The 23,862-nt window shown below is 38.3% G+C and overlaps 1 protein-coding gene across 1 annotated transcript in view; it reads left to right on the top strand.

Moving 5' to 3' along the window:
* Nucleotides 1-23,862, top strand: part of LOC133875202 (peptidyl-prolyl cis-trans isomerase CYP59-like) — a 36,112-nt gene that overhangs the window by 9,367 nt on the left and 2,883 nt on the right. The window contains exons 6-13 of the mRNA XM_062313245.1: nt 3,210-3,301; nt 3,426-3,525; nt 4,074-4,196; nt 4,324-4,401; nt 4,567-4,613; nt 4,721-4,776; nt 6,434-6,474; nt 9,988-10,093. Coding sequence (XP_062169229.1) covers nt 3,210-3,301; nt 3,426-3,525; nt 4,074-4,196; nt 4,324-4,401; nt 4,567-4,613; nt 4,721-4,776; nt 6,434-6,474; nt 9,988-10,093 — 643 coding nt within the window. The remainder of the gene's footprint in view (nt 1-3,209; nt 3,302-3,425; nt 3,526-4,073; nt 4,197-4,323; nt 4,402-4,566; nt 4,614-4,720; nt 4,777-6,433; nt 6,475-9,987; nt 10,094-23,862) is intronic.

The following is a 23,862-nucleotide window of genomic DNA, read 5'->3' on the forward strand; positions in this document are numbered from 1 at the left end:
ATAGAGTGGTGTTTTTAACACAAAAAAGTAATTTGGTGTACTCAAATGTCACACTTGGCAGTTCATAGGAACCAACTCAAAAACGGGTGGTAGTTCAGGGGGCTTAAGTATATTTTCCCCTTAAAGTTGGGTTAGCCAGACAAATGTTTGTATCTTGTTGTGTGGATTGAAGCATCATAAGGAATTTGTCGTGACATTTTGGAAGTTTAGAGGTTGGCTCCCTTATGTTTAATGTGGTGTTGCCTCGGGCTTGAAGATCAATTTGGCTAAGTCAGAATTGGTTTCTGTAGGTTTGATCAATAGCATAGAAGGTCCAAGGTTTCGTCTTTGCCTTTGAAGTACCTTGGTCTTCCTTTGGGTGCTTCTTTAAAGCCAAACATATTTGGAATGGCATTATTGAGAAGGTGGAGTGTTGTTTGGCCGGTTGGAAGCATCTGTACTTGTCTAAATGGGGTAGGATTACCTTACTCAAGAGCACTTTGTCTAATTTGCTTACCTACTTTTTGTTATTGTTTCCCACCTCGGCTAGCATTGCCAATCGAATTGAAAAGCTGCAGCAAGATTTCTTGTGGGGAGGTATGGGTGAAGAGGTCAAAATCCACTTGATGAGATGGCCCAAGGTATGTTCTCCGATCATAGAGAGGGGTTTGGGGGTTCGAAATTTGCACATATTTAATTGAGCCCTTCAAGAGAAGTGGTTATAGTGTTACGCCTATGAGAGAGAGGAGGTTATCTGGAGAAGGGTAGTGCTCGTTAAAGATGGCAGTTAGTGGGGTGAGTGGTGCTCTAATGAGGTCTTTGGGTCTTGACTCTTGTGGGATGGGTCTCTAGAAGTTCACTAGGAGAGGATGAGAGTTCTCTAGATTTTCTAGATTCAAGGTGGGTGATGGCTCCAAGATTAGTTTTTGGCATGACGTGTGGTGTGGGGAGCGGCTCCTTAAGGCAGCATTTCCAGAGTTGTATAGCATTGTTGGCCTTAGGGATGCTTCTGTGGCAGTTCATCTTAAGTCCTCTAATGGCTCTCTTTAGTGGAACAAGAATTTTATTAGAATGACACATGATTGGGAGTTTGAATTCTTCTCCTCGTTTTTCGATCAGCCATATTCCATTAAACTAGAACAGGATGGTGTTGACAAGCTTTATTGGAACCCCTCCAAGAAAGGGTTGTTTGATGTAAAATCGTTCTATAATGTCTTAAATCCCCTATGACAATAATCCCTTCCCTTGGAGGTGTATTTGGCGAAACAAGGTTCCTTTGGGAGTTGATTTCTTTGCTTGGTCAGCCACTTTAGGTAAAATCCTTACAGTAGACAACTTAAGAAAGCGGAGAATCGTTGTAGTTGATTGGTGTTGCATGTGTAAGAAGTGTGTTGGGGGTGGGGGGGAACTGTTGACCATCTTTTATTCCATTGTGAAATTACTAGTGCTTTATGGTACTCTATTTTTGGGTTATGTGGCTTAGTGTGGGTCATGCCTCCTCGGGTGAGAGATCTATTAGTTTGTTGGAGAAGAAAGATCGGTAATCCTCAAAGTGAAGCTTTGTGGAAGATGATCCCACTCTGTTTGATGAGGTGCATTTGGAGGGAAAGAAATGCCTTATTTTTCCTTGCCATGTTTCAATGGATAGTTTCTTATGATTGTCTTTCACATTTCTAGTTTCAGGACTTCTTTTATCTCTTTTCTTTTTTTGCTTAGGTGTTTCTCTTGTATACTTCCTGTGTGCTTGGGTACCCATATTGGTTTTTAATGAAATCCTTTAATTTATCAAAAATGTTTAATGTGGTGCATCTATAGAGAGCAGAATGCACGAGGCTTTGAAGATAGAGAGACTTTGATGTTGGATCTGAAAAAAATTATATTCAACTCCCTTTACACCTGGATAACAACTCAATAGTTTTTTCTTTTCTTGGTGTTTCTAACATTTTGAATCGTTGTTCTTCTTTTTCTACGGAATGGGGATTTTCTTATATACTTCATGTGGATTAAGGTTGTGCCCTTTGCTCTTTTTCAATGTGATTAAATTACTTATAAAAAAAAAATTGTAAGTGAGGCAGCCTAAAAGGCTAGTAGCATTAGTACTATATAGGCTTTTCTTAGGCCAATATTTCTACTTAATTTTTTATTAAACAATTAAAAAATGTCAATGCAAATCTTGGACATTAATGCTTGTAAAGTTCTATGGTGTAGAACAGTGCAAGATATATTTTTATTCTCTATGGAAGTCTATTCGCTGATGGGATGTGTAATATATTTTAGGCATTATATATCTTATTGATTAACTGGTCTTTGATCAGAATTTAAGGGTGCTCTCATTTTATATGAAAGATTTGTTACCCAAAATTAATTTCATAGTGATATAGCCTGATCATTGTAGTGCAGTGTCTGTTGCACCTAATAAATACCTTTTGAAGAGCTTTTGAACTTAAGAGTCCAACATGTAAGACTCTTTTCAGCTTTGATTTGGCAAACCTTTTTTGGTTATGATTGTCATTTTGTACCAGCATTTGGAGACAAAAACCTTTCTATATATCTGATCCTTCCTGTGGTAAAGTTGTTAGAATCTTGAAATGTGTATTATAAGTGGAGTTTGGGTGCTCTTTGTGGTTCTAAGTTGCAGTTTTAAATTGGGTGATGAAGATTAATTTAGGCTTGTCATGCATCAGATTTCCTTGGCAGTTGTCCAGCACGAATATTAGGTTCTTGCTTTAACATGTTTGGGATGCTTGACCTTCCTAAAGGCTTTTTGTATGGAAAGACTGAAGGGAGGTTCTTGTATATACTATGCCAGTGTTGCAAATTTGAGGTGACAATTGATGATAGGAAAAATTTGGGTGTGATAACTGCATTTGCTTTTTTTTTCCTTCCACTTTACTTTTTATGTTCCTTTGTGAATTTGACAAGGACCTTTGAAGAATAAAGATTTGGTTACTTGGGAGTGGGGAGCAAAACTTTTCTAAGAAATACAGAGTAAGCCACAGTGTGAGGGTGCAGAGAGTACATTTTCATTCTAGATAAGAGTTTTTTTATTATAGGTTTTTTGACCCCAAAGGGAGGGAGGGGAATGAGAGATTCAAACTAGTGACCTCCGCTTCATTCTAGATAAAAGTTTTCTACATCTATAGCTGAGAAGAGTTTATGATGTAGTATCTACCTGAATAGTGTTGTTGGATCAAAATACCATCTACTCAAAAAAGTGTTCATCATTGCAGGTTTTTGGGGAGGTAGCTGAAGGGCTTGATACATTGACTAGGATAAATGAAGCTTATGTGGATGAGAAGGGCAGGCCATATAAGAATATCCGGTTGATTCTTTTTCCACCCCTTATATTATTTTGATAATTTTGACAATGCATTACGGTTCTGAAGTTAAATTTTCTTACCTCTCTCGTGATACCATAATTTATTGCATTTTCATTTATTGAACAGAATCAAACACACATACATTCTGGATGATCCTTTTGATGATCCTCCCCTGCTAGCTGAGTTGATTCCTGAGGCTTCCCCAGAAGGAAAACCAAAGGATGAGGTAATGACAGTCTGCAGATATTAATTATTCATATTTGAGGAGGCACAAAGCCAAATTAAAATGAGCGATAAGTAATTTACATGGAACTTAGAGACATAAGTTCCTTAGGTCAGATGGTTATTGATATCTATAGATAATAAAGATATCAGACTTATCAAAATCATTGCTTTCCCTGTCTATCAAAATCCCTTCTAATAATGTCAAGGAAAGCTTACTCATCTTAATATTTGGGAGGAACTTAATTGCATCATATCAAGCGCTTTGAAAACCAAGTTGGATTTCTTGCATTTTGATGGCATGTTCCTTACCTAGGAATTCATACTCGGATTCTGAGTATTCTAGATATTTGGTTGTTAGTTTTAAAATTTCCAAAATAATGTAAAATGTATCTCTATTACTTGGTGCTATGCATTATATAAGGTGAATAGAAGAGAAAACTGGGTCAACTTGGTTCATTCAATCTTTTGTTCGGTGTTTGAGCATATGGTGGTTACCTGGGAAGCATCTTTTCTTTAAAGTCATGACTCATATGTCTGTGTTGTAACTAGGTTGATGATGATGTGCGGCTCGAAGATGATTGGGAGCCTATGGATGAGCAACTAGGTCCTGCAGAACTTGAGGAGGTTCTCCGCTCAAAAGAAGCACATTCAAGTGCAGTTGTACTTGAGAGTGTAAGCATTTGATACATATATTAATCGCAAGTATTTGGTAACAAAAATTTTCAATTTGATTAAATAAGTCCTTGTTTCTGTTTATTTGTTTATATGTTTTTCTTTTATTTGCATTATGTGCATACAGATTGGAGATATTCCTGATGCTGAGATGAAGCCTCCTGATAATGTGCTATTTGTTTGTAAACTGAATCCGGTTACTGAAGTGAGTGCTTGATCTCTCATTGTGATGGGGAATCTCTACCATTCCTTTGATTATGAAGATGCTACTACTCTAGAATCCACTAATGAAATGACACTCTTATTGAGTTCTTTGTTAATGAATTTGTCATTTAAGGTCATATATAATAGTTACTTGTTTTTACTGCAGGATGAGGACTTGCATACCATCTTTTCACGTTTTGGAACTGTATCATCGTAAGTGATGATGGAACTTGTTTTTGGTATTAGTTAGTGCTTTTGGGGATGGGTGGATTTGGGGGTTTTCAGATGCATTTCTCATTATAAACAAATGCTGGTGACAGGGCTGAAATAATTCGTGACTATAAGACTGGAGATAGTTTATGCTATGCTTTCATAGGTGAGTGGATTTTTTTTTTTTTTTGCCCATTTTCTGCTAGGATATGTTTAATCTCTTATTTACAGCACATGAAAAAGTTAGTATATGTTTGGTAAGCGTTTTGTAAAGGGTTTTTCTGTGTTTTGATTTGAACAGAGTTTTTGATGTGATAGAAAGTTGAGAAGTGTTTTCAGTAGGGTCCTCATTTGAAAAGTGGTATGTGGGGTTCACAAAAAAATTGACCACAATTTTTTTAAAAGTGTGTTTTAGTGTTTCTGAAAAGCAAAAGAATATGAGAAATGTTTCCAAAACCAAAGGCAAAAAATCATGGGTGGTTTTTTTTTTTTTTTTTTTTAATTATTATTATTATTATTATTTATTTAAAATAATTAAAAAAAATCAGTGGTGGCCTAGCGACCACCCCCTCTATCGTGTGCCCACCCCTCTTTGCCACTAGGTGTGGCCTCGCATGACCACCCCGTTTGTCCTGTTTGGGGTGACCATGCAACCATCCTTCTATTTTTTTAAATTTTTATTTATTTATTTTTATAAATACAATCAACCTCCTCACATGAAAAAATAAGCACGTTCTTTCTCAAAATATTTTTTTGATAAGTAATTGGTCGCAAGGGGGGAATAAATGAGAGATTCGAACTTGTGATCTCCGCTTTACGAGACATGTTCCTAACTGATTTAGCTGCCTCTTGGGGTTGTGCTTTCTCAAAATATTTCTAGGAAAGTTTTCTAAAATGTGTTTTATGTTTTATTTTTTGAAAAGTATTTTGTGTTTTGTTGATTGAAAAGTGTATTTTTTGTTTTTTTTTGTTTTGTTTAAAAATAAGTTTTCAGCACCTTTTTCTTCCCCTCCTGGTTTCCCTCTGGTGTTCCCTCTAAACATTTTCATTGAATTCCGTATGCAAGTTGAATAGACTATTGTAATCACTCTTTAATATGCATTTTCCTCTTATTTTGTTATATTATTGTTATTATTATATGTTAGATTATTAGTTAAATGATTAAATTCATCATTTTCTATCAGCATAAGTGTTGATTTAGCATGTTATCAGAGTAGTGGTCTTGAGTTCGAATTGTCTCCATAATCACTTCCTATTTAAAGTAAATATTCCATGTGTTGAGCTCTACTTATTGAAGAGGAGTTTGAGTCCACGCGTGAGTGAAAGTATTATAATATTAATTAAATAATTAAATTCGTCATTTCCTATTAGTTTAACCTTTTAAGATAAGTTATGATTTAACATTATCATTGTCATTGTTATGACTTTCCAAATTGAAGAATTTTTTTTACCTTTTTACGTTGACAGCTATCCTTAAGTTTTCAGTTTCACATTTATAACCTCTGTGATGAACCCCTATTTCCACTTCCAACCAACTACAAAATGAACAAAGTGGGAAAAGAAAGATGACAACAGCCAACATTCACGATTGCTCATCTTACAAATCTCAAAAAGGTTTTCCACTAAATAATGGATGCATAACTTATCAATGGATATCAACATTTTTCTCTCTTTATAGTACTGTTTTTGTGGTTCTTTTGTGTGTGGCTAAGTGATGTCCATACCTTCGTTTCCTTAGATAATAGTGTATTCCTACTTTCAAATATACTATCAAGTTTCTGATATATAATCTGATTTTTATCGATTTTCTTTTCCCAAGCCAGAGTTTGAGACAAATGAGGCTTGTGAACAAGCATATTTTAAGGTATGTTGAAGTGCTGAAATTATCTGTCCTTTACTCAAATTGCTTATTTCTGTATCTGCCTGCATATCTAATGACCCTGATGTACTAGCTACATGCATCTAGTTCTTGCGATGGTTTGGTAAGCACATTTTAACTTCTCTGGAGAATATTGTTGTGTTGGAGAGAATTTTAAGGTTTTTAATTTCTATGATTTTATTTTGACTACTTCATGTGAAATATAGGACTCTACTTTTCTGCCCTTCAGCAGAGGATTATTGTTCTTCCCCCTCCCTCTCTTCCCTTCTTGTTTTGATGTAGAGAATGTTGATACAGCTGACAATTCGTAATTTTTTTTTCCCTTCCTTTCTTTCTCTTTATATGTACTTACATGCATACAGACGCACATATATACATTTTTTTTTTTTATTATTATTATTTTTTTATAGAGAAAAAGGTTAAACCCTTGTACACGAAAAGTATACAAAAGAGACTTAACCCTATAAGCTGCTACAATGTAAAAAACAAATCAAATCAACCATATTTGTAGAGATAAAGTTAGGAATATATTTTTTTGATAAGTAGAGAATTTTATAAAAAGCGTAAAAGGCGCCCCTAAGCATACATGAAGTATACAAAGAGGAAACCAAAACAGGAGAGCAAGAGGAGAGAAGAAAAACACCCGAAAAACCCAAAAACATAAGGAAACCCAAAGACCCCTACAAAACAAGCTCACAAAACCCAGAGACTAAAACATTACATCAGAGGCCCTCTTGCCTTGCCTCGGCTAGAATCAAAACCCCTAGCATCATAATTAATAGTGCACTCTAGGTTCTTCACTTCACAACACCCTTTAAACTTAGGAGTGAGGACTAGAGCCTCTAGACGATGCTCCGCATCAATTAAAGCCATGAAGTCTAAAAAGCCTTCTCATTCCCCTCGTGAGAAACCCCCAAAGTTTGAAAACAGAGGCTAAGATCAATAGCTGTCCCGGGAGAACCACCAAGCTTATCAAGACCACCTCCCCGCGAAGAATCATCAACAAAAGCTGCCCCGGAAGACTCGCCCACTTCTGATTAGGAATATTAATAAGAACCCAATCCTAGAGAGATCTAAAAAAAAGGATTTTTGAAAGAGCACGTTTGTTTCACAATCCTCAAAAATACAACGATTCATTTCTCTCCAAATGCTTCACATTAAGAGGGCAGAAATAACTTTCCAGATTGCCTCTTTGGAATGTCCCCTCCCTTGTACTATCCAGCAATGAAGAAGCTCTTGGATGTTGCTAGGCATATTCCAGTTCCCAATCATGCGCAGTCCTAATGAAACTAGGATTCCAATGGATAAAGGAACTGGATAGGTCCAAATAATTAGACAAAGAGGCCTCCTTGTTTTGAGCAATGGAATAGAGTTTGAGAAAAGAAAGCTTAAGAAGTTTTGGCCGTCTGGGGAGATTGTTTTTTACCCCTTGGGTGTCTGTCATCCCGACATGTCCTTGGATTGGGTGTTGGATGGGGTTGGAGATGCCGTTGAAGAGGAGGTCCTTTGGTTTAAAAAGGGTGCGCATCTTAAGATCAAAGGGAAGAGAGAGGTGCTGAATCTGGAAAGCTTCATTGACTACGGCGATGCAAGCATGTCCTCTAGGCGAAGGAAAGGAAAGGCTCAGGTGCTGGAGCGTCGAGTGTTCCTTGTGGGTTTTGAGTTTAAGGGCTTTGGTTGTTGTGGGTTTGTTTGGGTTTCGTTCTTGTAGCTTTGAGAGCTCTTAGTGGGTGTCGAGTTGAGGGTTCGGGTTTGAGGGCTTTTGGTTGTTGAGGGTTTGTTGGGTTTTTTTTTTTTTTGTGGGTTGTTTCATTATTCGCTTTCTAGTTAGGTGCTTTCTCTTGTGTACGTTTGGTGTGCTTAGGAGTGCCTTACACTTTTAATAAGACCAGTTTATTACTTATCAAAAAGAAAAGAAAAGAAAGCTTAAGAGGCTCTATTCCACTTTTCTTAAGCTCAAGTGGTTTCTTAAGTGTTTCCCCTACATGTAAGAAGTGAATGGGATTTAGGGAAGCTGTTGCTAGTGCTCTAAGATATCTATCATGCATTTGATCTTGCCACATTGCTGAAAATCCCTGCTAAGAAGAACAGAGTTCAATGAACTCCTGTTGACATTGAATAACACCCTTTTTGTGTCCCTTTCGTGAGTATTCTGTGGATTTTCCCTATACTTCCAGAATCCATAAAGCTGCTAGCTACAAGCACTTTTCACAATCACATTAACATTTGGTCACTGTTTATAGATAATCCTCAAGTCTTTTGTGGCAACAGTCCTGTAGACTTTCTGCTCCATCTCTTTTAGGAAGGAGGCATTTATTTTAACCTGCCATTCCCCCAAAGTTGGTGGAAAAGAGCCCTGAACTGTTTTCATACATTACTTTTACTCATGCTTAGAGAACTTCAAATGGAGACCTTTCAGCGCCCAAGTGTTGTTTTCTGTCAAGCTCAGAAGAAGTTGTGTCTACACACGAAATGGGTTTCATCCCTCTTTTGGAGCCTCTGGCTGGTTGTTTGATTTAATTGATGTCCTTAATTTTAGGATTTGAGCTTTAATTCACTTTTTCTGTTCTCTTTGTTGGATGCATTTTTTTTTCGTATATTTTCTGTGTACATGGGTTCCTCCCCCCCTCCTTCCCCCGTGCCTGACTTCACTTCTACTTCTGTCATCATCCAAGTATTTACTGGAGTGTTATCTTTGAAAAGATTTTAGAGTTTTAGAGGATAGAAAGAGAAACTTGTGTTTTTTCATTTATACCCTTGACATTGTCTTCTGATGTATGTATAGATAATTTATTTGTGATGCATGTGCTTTGGCAGCATGCATTTTGAAAGGCATGAAAAATATTGAGTTAGTGCTTTTAACCTAATGGTTATCAGAAAACCAGGTGTTAAATCGAAATAATAAACTTGTAAAAGACACTGAAGAATCCAACTACTCTATGAAAATAAATAAATAGGTAGATTTTAATGTACTTTACTGTCATTTGGCCTAATTATGCTTTACCTTTCAACTTTTAGAAAATCACACTAAACTTCCTTATAATTTGAATTAAATTGATATATTTTTGTGAACCAATCAAGTAATGGCACATAATCATCTAATTAACATCCTATACACCATTTCTTTTTTCTTTCTCCCAATCACCATGTTGTCCTTGTGGAGTAGATTAAATTAATAAATTTTGGACCAAGTGTTTAAGAAAATAGAAACAGGAAAAAGTTAGCATGTATTCAAGGTGTCAAATAGATTATTATATGGCATTACTTGATTGGTTCACCAAAATATATCAATTTGATCCAAGCTATAAGTGTTTCAGTGTAAGTTGTTATAAGTCAGGGACCTAAAGTATAACTTGGTCTAACAACTATGGGAAGCTAAATGAATTGGTAAATAAAAATAAAAGATTCTGAAGAATCCAATTACCTTTTTTTTAGCTGCAAAACTCTTATATATTTATTCATTTTTTTAAAACTTGGTTTATCTAATCTTGATGTCAGATGGATAATGCTCTGATTGATGATCGAAGGATACATGTGGATTTTAGTCAAAGTGTTGCAAAACTGTGGTCCCAGTACAGACGCAAAGATCACAAAATGGGTAAAGGTAAAGATTGTAATGGTTTTAGGATTTTTGTTTCTTATTTTTTCTGGTTCATTTTTGTCTGTATCCATGTGGCTCATGATTTGACTGCACTAATTTTGAACTTATTTTTTCCATACATGTACTTTCTATTTTTTTTTTTATAAGTAATTTACAAATATCATTAAAAGGGTAAAGGTGCCCCTTAAGTACATATGAAGTATACGAGAGGAAGCACCTAGCTAGAAAGAACAAAAAGAATAAGGAAATCACTATAATTTATTGTCAAAGGAGAAATAAAAGCAACTGTCCTATGATACATAGTCTTGAAGGACTTCATCTCCTCTAAAGTCTACTTACGGTTCTTAAAACTTCTGTTATTTATTTCCTTCCATAAACACCAAAAAGGCACGTAGGCACCATTTGTCACACAACACCACTCTGCGTACTGCTGGTAATCCACCAACAAGCATACATGTCGACTATACGTTTAGGCATAATCCAAGACAATCCAAAACGACTGAAAAAGGGCAATCCAAATGGCATAAGCCATGTCATGATGAAAAAGAAGAAGATGGTTCATGGATTCTCTCTTCCTCTTACACATGCAGCATCTGTCCACCATAATGACGTACTGCTTCCTGAGGTTGGTTATCCATGGTAAGGATCTTACCTACAACCGCCGACCAAGAAAAAAAAGCCACTCTCAAGGGAGCCTTAGTCTGCCAAACACTCTTTCAAGGGAAGCGGCAACCTTCACTACATACCAAGGAATAACAGAAGGATCTAACCTTAAACAACTCTCTTTTGGAGGGGACCCACTACATCTTATCTTCATTTTTTTGTCTCACTCTAGCTTAATACATCATCCTGAAGAATGAGGCAAAGACATCCACCCCCTAATCATGACCCGCTCCAGCAAAGCTTACTTTCCACTGATTGGAGCCACCATAAAACTCCAAGTGACCCGCAACAGAGGCATCCTTTGTACAAGCAATACCAAATAAATATGGAAAGGCTTCTTTAAGGGCCACATCCCCACACCATTGATCATGGTATAATCTAATTTTGGAGCCATCTCCTACCTCAAATTTTGTATGATATGAAAATTCCCCCCATCCCTTCCTAATATTCTTCCATAACTCTACCTCAAACACTCCAAAAGGCTCAATAGAACACCATCCACCCCTACGAACTGACAAATTTAGAGACCACCGCCACTTTCCACCAAGCCTCTCTCTCATGCATATAGCGTCAAAGCCATTTATCTAAGAGAGCACGATTGAACGCCCGACAAGTTCTGAATTCTCAAACCTACCTCAGAAAGCAGCGAAAAAACCTTGGACCAGCTAACTAGGTGATAGTTGAACTCTTTGCCTAGCCTTCCCCATAAGAAATCATGTTGGAACTTCTCAATACGATTTGCAACACTCGCAGGGAGAGGAAAGGACATGAAATACTTGGGCAAATTGGAGCCATTCTTCATCAGGCGTCTCTCTCATGCACACAGTGCCAAAGCCATTTACCTAAGAGAGCATGATTGAACACTTGGAAGTTCTGAATTCCTAAACCTTCCTCGAGAGAGCGGCGAACAAACCTTGGACTAGCTAATCATGTGATATTTGAACTCTTTGCCTAACCCACCCTATTAGAAATCATGTTGGAGTTTCTCAATACGGTTTGCAACACTCGCAAGGAGAGGAAAGAGGGACATGAAATATGTAGGCAAATTGGAAAGTGTGCTCTTAATAAGGGTAATCCTAGCACCCTTGGACAAGTACATCATTTTTCATAACAGGCCCCCAACAGTAGGTAGACATACTTCACTAGCAAAGAGAAGACCCCACAACCTAGAATACCAACCAACCCTTCCACATGATCAACATTTCCCACGGAAACACAGAGAAACCAGACAATAGCACCCCCACTCACAGTAGAAAAAATCATTCTACCCAACACCTCCATCACAAGGACAAACAGCAAAAGGGTCAGAGGGTACCCTTGTCTCAAGTCACGGAAACTACTTAAAAAGACTTGCAGTGTTGTTCACTAAAACCGAGAAATGTACCGAAGAAATAGGAGCTATCCAAGAGCACAATTTCCACCCAGAGCCACATCTCCTCAGCATATACAACAAAAAGTGCCAATTAACATGACCATAAGCTTTTTTTATATCCATTTTGCAAATAACACCCGGTTCACCAGATCTTAATCTACTATCAAGGCATTCATTAGCAATAAAAACAAGATCTAGAATTTGCTTACCTCTTATGAATGCATTCTGCTACTTAGAGATGATCTTCTCCAACACCATCTTAAGCTTGTTTGCTAGAATCTTAACAATAATTTTGTAAAATGCTCCCCATAAGACTAATTAGGAGAAAGTCCTTGAGGTACTTGCTGTTAATTACCTATAGCACTCTTTTTCCTTGCTTTTGGTTTTCTTTAACAATAATCAGTAATATTTTACGACGCCCAACATAAATAGGAGATCAGGGTATCATGTAACCTTAGCTGCTTTGAAAGTTGAGCCAACACGCGTGTACAGAAATGGATAACATAGCTTGAGAGGCCTACCTCCACACCACAGATCATGCCAAAAACGAACATGATACCCATCTCCCACCTCCAATTGCACATACTTAGCAAAGGTATCCCACCCCCTTCGAATATAATTCCATACACTTACACCATAAGACCCCGCCGTCGGTAAAGAACACCATCCTCCCCTCACACTCCCATACTTCACATCAATCACCGATTTCCACAAAGTCTCGCGCCCTTGAACAAACCTCCACATCCACTTCAGCAATAAAGCTTGATTAAATTTAATAACATTTCGAATTCCCAAGCCACCTGCCTTAATTGGAGTACAAACTCTATGCCAATTTACTAAGTGAAATTTAGCCTCATCCCCCATGCCACTCCACAAAAACTCCTGTTGAAGTCTCTCCAGTCTCTTAGCTACACTCACAGGAATGGGGAGCAAAGATAAATAATAAGTGAGAATGCTAGAAAGAATACTATGAATCAACGTCACCCTACCACCTTTGGATAAATAAAGTTTCTGTCAACTAGCCAACCTTCGTTCCACTTTCTCAAGAACTCCGTTCCAAATAGAAATAGATTTAAAAGAAGCTCCTAACGGCAAACCCAAATAAGTCATCGGCAATTACCCAAGTCTACACCCTAGAATATGTGCCAAAAAATCAGCATCTTCCACCTTGCCTATGGGAACAATTTCAGATTTACCTAAATTGATCCTCAACCCTGATGTGGCCTCAAAACATAAGAAAAGTACACCTCAAATTGCGAACATGTTCTGCCTGTGTACCACAAAAAATTTAAGTATCATGCGCACAGCAAATGATTCACCACTAATTCTTCATTATCTCTTTCCCACAAAAAAGCCTGTCAACAAACCTTGGAGCATAGACGCATTCAGCATCGTCTTAGCGATTCCATAACCACTACAAACAACAAAGGAGAAAGCGGATCACCTTGCCTAATCCCCCGAGAACTCTGAAAGAAGCCAGACGGGGTGCCATTCACCAAGATCGAAAATTTTACCGTAGAAATGCAAAATTTTATCCAATCCCTCCACCTCTCCCCAAACTCACACCTCTGAAGCATGTAGAGCAAAAAATCCTAATTAACATGATCATACGCTTTCTCCAAATCTAGTTTACATAATAACCCAGTCTCCCCAGACCGCATCCGGCTATCTAGGCATTCATTAGCTATGAGAACTGAATCCAATATTTGTCGTTCACCAATGAAAGCATTCTGAGAGCTAGAAATAATTTTTCCCAACACTGATTTGAACCTGTTAGCAAGGACCTTAGAAATGAGTTTATAGACCCCTCCCACCAAGCTAATAGGCCTAAAATCCTTTACATATACAGCGTCTGGCTTCTTAGGAATTAGGAAAACAAATGTTGCATTAAAACTCTTCTCAAATTGGCGACTATTATGGAATTATGAAAACACAACCATAATGTCTTTTTTCAAAACCCCCCAACACTTTTAAAAAAAATGCCATAGTGAACCCCTCTGGACCCGGTGCCTTATCACCATTCAGAACCCACACCACCTCCCACACCTCTTGCTCAAAATCACGTTCTAACCAGAGACGTTCCTCTGCATCAATGGAAGAGAAAGAGAGCCCATCCACCCTAGGCCGCCACGTACTCTGCTCGGTGTACAATTTGTCATAGTATCTTACAATATGTTCCTTGATTTCCATCGGATCACTAGACATAACCCCATTTATCCTCAATGCTCCCACATGATTGTATCTGCAATGCGAGTTGGCCACCCTATGGAAAAATTTAGCGTTATTGTCCCCTTCCTTCAACCACAAAGCTCGAGATTTCTATTTCCAATTTACCTCCTAAAAAAGGAGTGTTTTTTCCAACTCCCTAATCATGTCTGTCTTCCACATCCGCTCCTCCTCTACTAACCCCTGATCTTCATCAATACACTTAGGGATGTAATCGAGCCGAGCCGAGCCGAGCTGGGTTTGAAGATTTCAAGACTGGCTCGTTTATGAGTCGAGCCTAAATAGTCGAGCTCGAATTCGAGCCGAGCTATAAATTGCATGTTCAAGCTCGGCTCATTTAAAACTCGGGCGAGCTCGAGCTCAAGTTCGAGTTCGTTGAAAATGACATTCGAGCCGAGCCGGGTTACTGGACAAGGTCGGCTCAACTAGAGCTCGATTTAGACTATTAAATTTTTCAATGAGTGATCAAAGCAGGATTCAAGCTCAAGTTTATAAACAACCTCTATACATTTATTAATAACATAAATATATAATATGTAACTATATAAGGCATATTATAAAATATAATACATAACTATAGTTTATAAGTAACAAATTAACAATATGTTATTATATATAACTAGAGAGTATAAACTATGGTATATATATAATGTGAACAAATAGTAAGTCTAATATATTCTATATAACTAAGTAACTATAATATAAGTATAATATATAACTATTGTTAATCATGTGTGATGTGATATATATATATATATATATGCTAGCTATTTAATATTTTTATATTGTTATATATTAACTATTAATAACTTAATATGTTAATTTAACATACTAAATATTGTTATCAAAGTACTATAATTAATATGTAATACTATATATATATTATATTATATTTACTATTTACTAATATATATGTAAGATATGAACGAGCTAACGAGTCGAACTAATGAGCCGGGCGAGCGATCCGGTTGAGCTTTAAATGAGCTGAGCTCGCGAGCCCCTATTGAGTTTTGTCGAGCGAGTCGGGTATATATCACTTGCTAATTGAGCGGGTTTCTACAGTAACGATCGAGTTTCTACAGTATCGAGCTTGAGTTCGGATCGGGTTAAACCGAGCGGGTATCGAGCGGGCTGTCGAACGAACTGGTTTATTTACATCCCTAAATACACTCCAATTCTCGAATACCTTCCAATAATTCCTCCTCCTCCCCCACATCACCGAACACCTTCGCATTCCATTTCTTCAAATTCACCTTTAAAGCTTTCAACTTGTTTGCCAACGCATAACTCGGCAGGCCATGAAACTCATGTCTCCCACCAACGTTGTACTTGTTCCACAAAACCATCAGATTTGAGCCACATATTTTCAAATTTAAAGTACTTGCTCCCTTCTCTTTGCGTCCCACAATCCAACAGCAATGGAAAATGATCCGATAAAATTCTAGGCAATCTTCGTTGTGCCACCTCAGGGTAATGTTCTTCCCACTCCGGAGATAAAAGAAATCTATCAATCTTAAACCATACCTGATTATTGGACCAAGTGAACTGACCTCTTTGAAGAGGAATATCCACCAATCTTTGCACAAAGATGAACTTCAAAAATTCCTCCATAGCTGCTGAGAATCCAATCGCACCACATTGAAATCTCCCCCAAAATACTACGGCATATCCCACCAGCTCATCAACCCAGCCATCTCATCCCACAAAATACTCCTCTCCCCATCGTCATTAGGCCCATACACCCCCTCTAAACACCCACATAAAATTGTCATCGTTGTTACGCAAGAAAATAGCTATAGTATATCTACCCACACACTCATCCATCTTCTCCACGACCCTCCTATCCCACATAATCAAAATCCCACCTGAGGCCCCACGTGCCCCCATATAACACCAATCCACATGTTGACATCCTCATAAATTTCGAACCATTGCTCTAGTAATGACTTCCATTTTTGTCTCCAGCAGGTACACAAATCTACCTTCCATTCTCTAATGAGCCCTTTAATATGTAATATTTTATTCAGCTCATTGAGCCCTCTTACACTCCAAGTTACTATTTTAGGCTTCATTAAGACAAGAAAAGCCCCTACCCTTTCCTCTCCTTCTATTTGATTGATCCCCCTTATCATAGTCGATGGAACAATCCAACAGCTTTATCTCCCGTTGGCCTTTCACCCCTGATATTGCGGTAGCCATAGCCATAGTTTCAGCTATTTTTTGATCCCGCGTAGCTTCAATTTCTTCAAACAGTGCCAACTATCCTCATATTGATCACATGACAAACCTACTAATTTGTAGTAACCCTTCACCCGCTCCACCACCCATTTATGAGACACACTTGAACTTGACTCCTTGCCCACCTTCACTGCCAAAGGCACAAGAGATAACGGGCCAAAGTCCTCCAATTTTGCTCCTTTCTCCACCACCCACAGCTTGTGAAAGGGAGTCATTTTCGACAACATAAGTAGACAAAGACTTAGACCCCTCAATCTCTCTAGGATGGCCCTCAGAAAATAATTCGTCCCTCTGGCCCAACAGCTGTTGGTCTGCAACATTGCCCCCAAGACAGCCATCTCTCTTCCTCCCTTCAACCCGATAGTGTTCACTCTGAATTACGTCTAGCAAGCCCACAGGTTCTGGCACCAGTGTGGGAACTCCTCCAACCTCACCATCAGCTTTGTCTGTATCTCCTCCAACATTCCCCATCTCCCCTATGGCAAGTTCTGAGAGAATTCCATACTGTCCCGCTTCTGTATCTATACTCTGTAGTCCCGACCCACAACCTCCGATCTCCATCCCCACCATCGTATCCCCATCAATTATTGACAGATCAAGTTCGAACTCCTCCGTCAGTAAATCTCCCTCAGACAGCTCATCGGCAACCTTTGTCCCCTTTTCAGTGATTTTTGCCGGAGACCCAGTGGAAGTTAAACCTGCCAACAGCAACCCACCGGCAAGCACTTCGGTCTTACTGCCAGAGGATAGGACGACCATCTTTGACTGCATCGCCACCATACCCAGCTGACGGTTTGGAGCCGAATACTGCCGTGGCACTTCCTTCCAATGTGTCGTCACCTTGCGAGGAGATTGCCAAGTGTAGACATATGTGGGCTCTCTTACATGTGTGTCAGTGAACATTGGGGCTTTAAGTTTCAAACGATTCTCACATTGGGCCTTGCTACCCTCCACCCCATCATGCAGCCCACTTAACTCAGTTTCTTCTCTGTGTTCACATCCCAACTCCAAAAGGCCCAACCATCATTCGGCTTTTGTCTTAGAGTGTCTTAGGAAATTCTTCAAGTCTTCCATATTCTGCGCCTCATCCAGATTCTTCTTCATTACGTTTCCTATATGGAAAACGTCTGACTTTTTGAAACTAGAAACGCCCGCTCCTACAACGTGATCACCGGCCGTGATTTGTGGGATTTCCTTCTTTGGCTCCGAACAAATGCCCGACTACCCCTGCACTCAATTGGAGCACTTGTGCCGGTCGACTTTCCTTCTTGCACCGCCACATATGACTGCCCATCTCGACGGAGACCAATTGCTATTGGTGCGACAGCAGGTTTCCTCCCAGCAGCATTCCTTCCTGCCTGTTGCTTTTCATGATAGGCGCTCAACCTTTGCAACTGCACCTAGCAATCCAACCAACCCTTCCTGTTGCTCTCTTCTGGAATAACCACATAACTGTGTCTTCCTCCTCCACCACACTTTGACAGCTCAATGAATCATCCATGATTGTTCCTATGTCGCATCACCACGTATGCTGTGCTTCCATGCCAAAAGGTTCTCCAATTCTCGCTGTCTTCTTCTCCCTTAGAAAGTCTCTCCACCGCTAACTAAGGGTGTACAAACGGTTATAACCGGTGGTTATTGGCTAAAACCGCTATTCGCCTAGCGGTTATATCATTTTTACCAACCGCAACCGCTTAGGTAGAGGCGGTTATTTTTATAACTGCCAATTAGCGGTTATTGCCTTAATAACTGCTTTTGAATTCCGGTTTTGGACTGGGTTTGCACCGGTTTTGGGCCGGTTTTTGTGCAGATTTTAATTTTTTTTTTATTAATACTTTTTGGATCTTTTACACTTTGGTACAAAATTAACAAATATAAATACAAAATTACAAATCCAAAACACAAAGGCACAAACAAATAACCATATAACCAAATCCAAATCTGATTTTACAAATCTAGATAACCAAATTCAAAACCAAAAAATTACAAATCCAAATAACCACATAGGCACATACTCCAAATTCCAAAACCAAACAAATCCAAATAACCAAATACTCCAAGACATTACAAATCCAAATAACCAAATCCAAAATCTAAAAATTACAAATCCAGATATATCCTCATCAATTTCTATCTGCAAAGAAAATTGAGTGTCACTGATGGTCAGAGATATTCACTGATAGTTACTGATGGTCACCTACGTCCACAGTATATTCCTCCTATCACAAGGGTGAACTCTCTGCAATCAAAGATATACAAAGTTACAAACAAAAATAGCTCTAGAGGTCAATACAAACCTACATCCAAAATTCCAAATAACCAAAACCAAAACATTACAATCAAATTAATCAATAACCCTTCGATACTAACATCCTTCTAGATAAAGTCCAAGGATGCTTCGGTCCTTGATTGAGCGCAAATGAAAAGTTACAACTAATTTACAAACATTTACCTTCTTCATCAAAGCTTTCCACAAATTCCTCAAACTCCCGAATGTCAATTGGAGTATTCCTTATCCAATTTTGTGTGCCAACCAACGCCTCAACGGTAAGTGGAGACATTGTACTCCTAAAGGGATCCAATATACGTCCCCCAGTGCTAAAGGCGGACTCAGAGGCAACAGGGGAAATTGGCATAGCCAATACATCACGGGCTATTACTGCAATGATAGGATATTTAGGTGCATTAATCTTCCACCAACCTAAAACATCAAAGTCCTTTGTTGCTGCTTTACACCCATCCAACAAATACCTATCCACCCCTGACTTACATACCAAATCATTCTCTTCCTCAAGGTGTTGGGAGATGAGATTATGAATTTTATCCACTGCACTTTCTGTGTCATCATCAACAACATTCAAGTTAGTATTATCTGCACTTCTTGAAGTCGCATTAAATTGAGACACCGCAATCCCCTGAAACTTACTATATTGCTCAATCAAACGATCCAAAAGCTCTCTTACCCTTTTCTCTATTTTATCCGCCCATAGTGGCCCATTGCACCTTTTCAACCACCACACCAAAATCTTCATCTTGTAGCACGGGTCAACAACAAATGCAATATATAACATCAAGTTCATCTTATCCATACTCCCATAGTACTTCTCATACTGATAGCCATGGCACTCATGATGTGATTAGAACTGAGACACCCATCATTCAAGGCATCTTGAATAATACAAATCTGCATGAAAAATAAACTGGCAGTGACATAATTTGAACCAGAAATTATCAATGTGGCATCATAAAAAGTTTTCAAATACTTCACAAATGCCCTACCATTTTTCCAATCAAGATATCCAGGAACAACTAACTAACTATCCTTCTCCCCCAATACTTCAAATGCTCTTTGGTACTTTTCAGCAATGCTCAACATTAAGTATGTTGAATTCCATCTAGTAGGAACATCTAGACACACCACTTTCTTTCTTGGAATATCTAGTTGTTCTATACATCTCTTAAACCTTGTCATCCTCGCCGGTGAAGCCCTTACAAATCTCATTGGATTTCTAACATTACAAATAGAGTCCTCTAACTCTTTCAAACCATCATTTACTACAAGATTCAAAATATGAGCAACACACCACATGTGAAGAAACTTACCCCCCAAAACAGTTGAATTCTTTTCCTTTATCCTCCTTCTCACATAATCAATACCTACATCATTTGACGAGGCATTATCAAATGTCCATTCTTGCATTGTACTATCCAACACTTTTTCAATGGTCTCACCCTTATGTTTTTGGGAACTAGGCAAAACTTCATGATTTTCTTATGCAATACCCAATCACAATCTATAAAATGAGCGGTAACACACATGTAATTCAAATTTTGTATGGATGTCCATGTATCAGTAGTGAGGCAAATCCTTTGACCGCTCATCAAGCCTTCAAATGAAGCTTCTCTTCCTCATATAATTTCAAACAATCTCTTTGTATAGTAACACGACTAGGCATATTGAACCTAGGTTCCAATCCATTAACAAATAATGTAAACCCCTCACTCTGTACATGACTAAAAGGCAACTCACATAAGATGAGATACTGAACAAGTAAACGCTTTACATGGTCCGGATCAAACTTCACATATCCTAGTTAGGGGCTACTAGTGCCTTCTATCGCCTTCTTAAATGATATCTGCGACAAAGTTTGATTTTTGGTTTTTTGAGTGGGGAGTTTGCACAGTTAGAGGTAAGGTGGGTCATCATGGGTGAAGTGCCTTGTCTTTGATGGTGACACCTTATCAATCTATTGCAACTAGTTTTAGGGTTCTCCTTATCAATTGTTCCACCTTTTTAAAGTGGTCCCATACAATAGACTGATTAACATGTGGTTTTTTGGATTGTGTGGGTTTTTGAGTATTTATGGAGAAAGGTGTTCTGGGACTATCCTCATCCATAAGAACAAGGGCAGGGCTACCCACGGGAGTCGAAGTAGTACCAATTGTACCACTATTAGCGTCCTCCATCTGTTATTAAATAAACGATAAATTATATGATAAGAAAAAACGATAAATTATATAGTAAACTTGCAAAGTCACAAGACTCACAACCACACAAATAGTAAAAAAGAAGAGAGACCTTTAAAGCAAATCTTTATCAATCAACCACACAAACTAATGCCAAAAAAGCTGCACCAATTATCAATAGCTATTACCAGAATAATATTTTTATTCTGGACATGCGACAGTCTGAATCATCCTCAAGATTATCTACCAATGGAAGAGCAGTTAAAATGGTACCAACAAGTGAAGTAGTGAAAGACATAGTGAAACAGAGAAACATAAGGCAAAAAACTCTCGAAAATTACTTCTACTTCCAGTACAATCATAACAATTCAATCCAAACAGATCTACGAAAATATGTGGAGCAAAAGCAAAATGGGTAGAAATTAAGAAAGATATAAAAGATTAGTAGATTACCAAACTCTTTCCTTCTGGAATATCTTCCTCTGTATGTGGGCAGAAACTTCTTTTGAGTAAAGGACACTGCTCAAAAATCAAAGGAAAAGGAAGGGGGGAAAGCAAAAAAAAAAAGAAGATTAGGCAAGGGGGAGCTACCTAAAAAAGCGAGAGAAAACGAGACAAACTTAGAATTGGTGGAGAAGCTTACAGTGTAGTAGCGGCGGAGACGAGCGGCGGAGGAGACGAGATGGGCGGAGAGGTCCGGAGAGGAGACGAGACTTGAGAGGCATTGACGGCAGAGGCTGGGCGAGTGGGCTAGTAAATGAAATTGAAAGTTTGAAACACTAAACCTAAGACATTTAAGATGCATATATATATATTGTCAAAAACGGCATCGTTTTGGGCATTCCCTCTCCCAGGCTCCCAGCATCCTAGGTTTTTAATTTTTTAATTATATATATATAAGCGGTTATTAACCGCTTTTCCCAAACCCTATAACCGCTTTTAAAAGCGGTTATGCAGTTAGCAGTTTTAAAGCGATTATAACTGCTCTGTTTGTACACCCCTACCGCTAACCTCAGACTTGAATTCAAAGGACTTCAAATCCAGATAGTAGTAACCTAGGTAACCCATTCCTCCACCGAGATGCTGCCCGTGAATACACACTACTTAATGAACAGAATTCTGGTACTAGTCCTCCGCAACGTTCCTCATGTGCCGCCACTAAACTCACGCGCTACCCCTCATTAGAGTAAGACTTAGACATGATTAGGTTTCCTAGTTTAATTAGGGTTCTTACTGGGACTAGAAAACCTAGTTTGACTAGGATTTCTACCAGACTTGGACTCCTATTTTAAATAGGATTCCTAATGCAATTACGAATGGTTATTACGACAGGATGTTTGATGATACCCACTTCATTCAAATGAGAAAACCTATATTGACTATCTTGCTTGAATTTTAATCAGTATGGTATGAGCCTAGATATTTGAGAATGAAATTTGTAAATAAAAATAACAATTTGGCACTTCAAGGGACCAATCCCTCCCCTAGCTCATGGCTATTTGATGTAAAACACTTTTATACCCATTCTTTTGATAAAGCTGAATTAATACAAAGGATTCAAATAACTGCTGCCTACTTACCCACTAATACCAAGAATAACCACTAACCCACTAAACACATACTACCCACCACACGTTACATGCTAAAAGAAAGAATAAGAGCTTAACAAGTTAACCACCCACTCACTCTCAGCTATACACATCTGAAAAACTATCACATCACATGTGAAACATGAAAGCCTAGCACAAATCTACTTATATTAAAAACGATAGCTATTATTAGGCCCATAACAGACTCTCCTCCTTCAAAGAACCTTGTCCACAAGGTTCAAAAAACTTCTTGATAGCCCAGAGAGTTCCTCCATGGTGTTGTACAGTTAACATGATACCCGGATCTAAATCTTCTTTCCTTTTCCCATGCTTCCTTGACCTCTTATGCTTCTTTGATGCTAGTTTCCGTTTCGGCATTTCATCAAACAACTTCTCTGCATCACGAAAAGGTTCATCATTGTCTTGAAAATTCTTCACGTAATCCGCCTCTTGATAATGATGGAATCCAACAAAGAAATTGTTGATAGGGAGAATTAATTGTGTATCTGCATCGTTGTATTCCTCCATCTCATGAATATTTTGGACTTTTTCTCCGGACACTTCAACAAGCTCTTTGCTATGGACCTCTAAAGGCCCATCTGTTTTGAAATTGGCTCTACTCTTGAACTTCTTCCTTTTGTGGTTGCACCTGTTCTTCTTGGTCTTCAAGCTCCTTCGCATCTTCTTTGCTTGCAATCTCCATAAGCTCAAGAATGTGTTATCCAACCCACACTCCCTCTTCCATGTGATATGGCTTATGTTCTTTTTCAATTCTGCAACACTACTTGCAAGAATCTTCACAATTTCTTGTATTTCTTTCATTTGTAGCCCCATGTCTCTGGAACCTGGGTCTTATACCACTTTTTATGAGCCTAGATATTTGAGAATGAAATTTGTAAGAGAAAAGTACACATTTTTTTCAAACTACCACTCAATTGTCAATGTGCTCCCCAAACTAACTCTTGGACGGCTGCGTTCCTTGCCCATTTAGTGATTAGTTTTAATGATTTTCTTGTAATGTTTTCTTCTTCTTAGTTGCTGTTCTTATATACTACCTGTGTACTTGATCGCTTCTTGCGCTTTTAATAAAATTTCTCTTACTTATATAAAAAAAAAAATGTACCTCCAAAACTACCAATTGTGTCAATGTCCTTCCTCAAACTACTAAAAAATGTTAATGTCCTTCGTAAGACCAATAAAAAGATAAAAATGACCAT

The sequence above is a fragment of the Alnus glutinosa genome, chromosome 8, assembly GCF_958979055.1.
Source record: "Alnus glutinosa chromosome 8, dhAlnGlut1.1, whole genome shotgun sequence".
Classification (NCBI taxonomy): domain Eukaryota; kingdom Viridiplantae; phylum Streptophyta; class Magnoliopsida; order Fagales; family Betulaceae; genus Alnus; species Alnus glutinosa.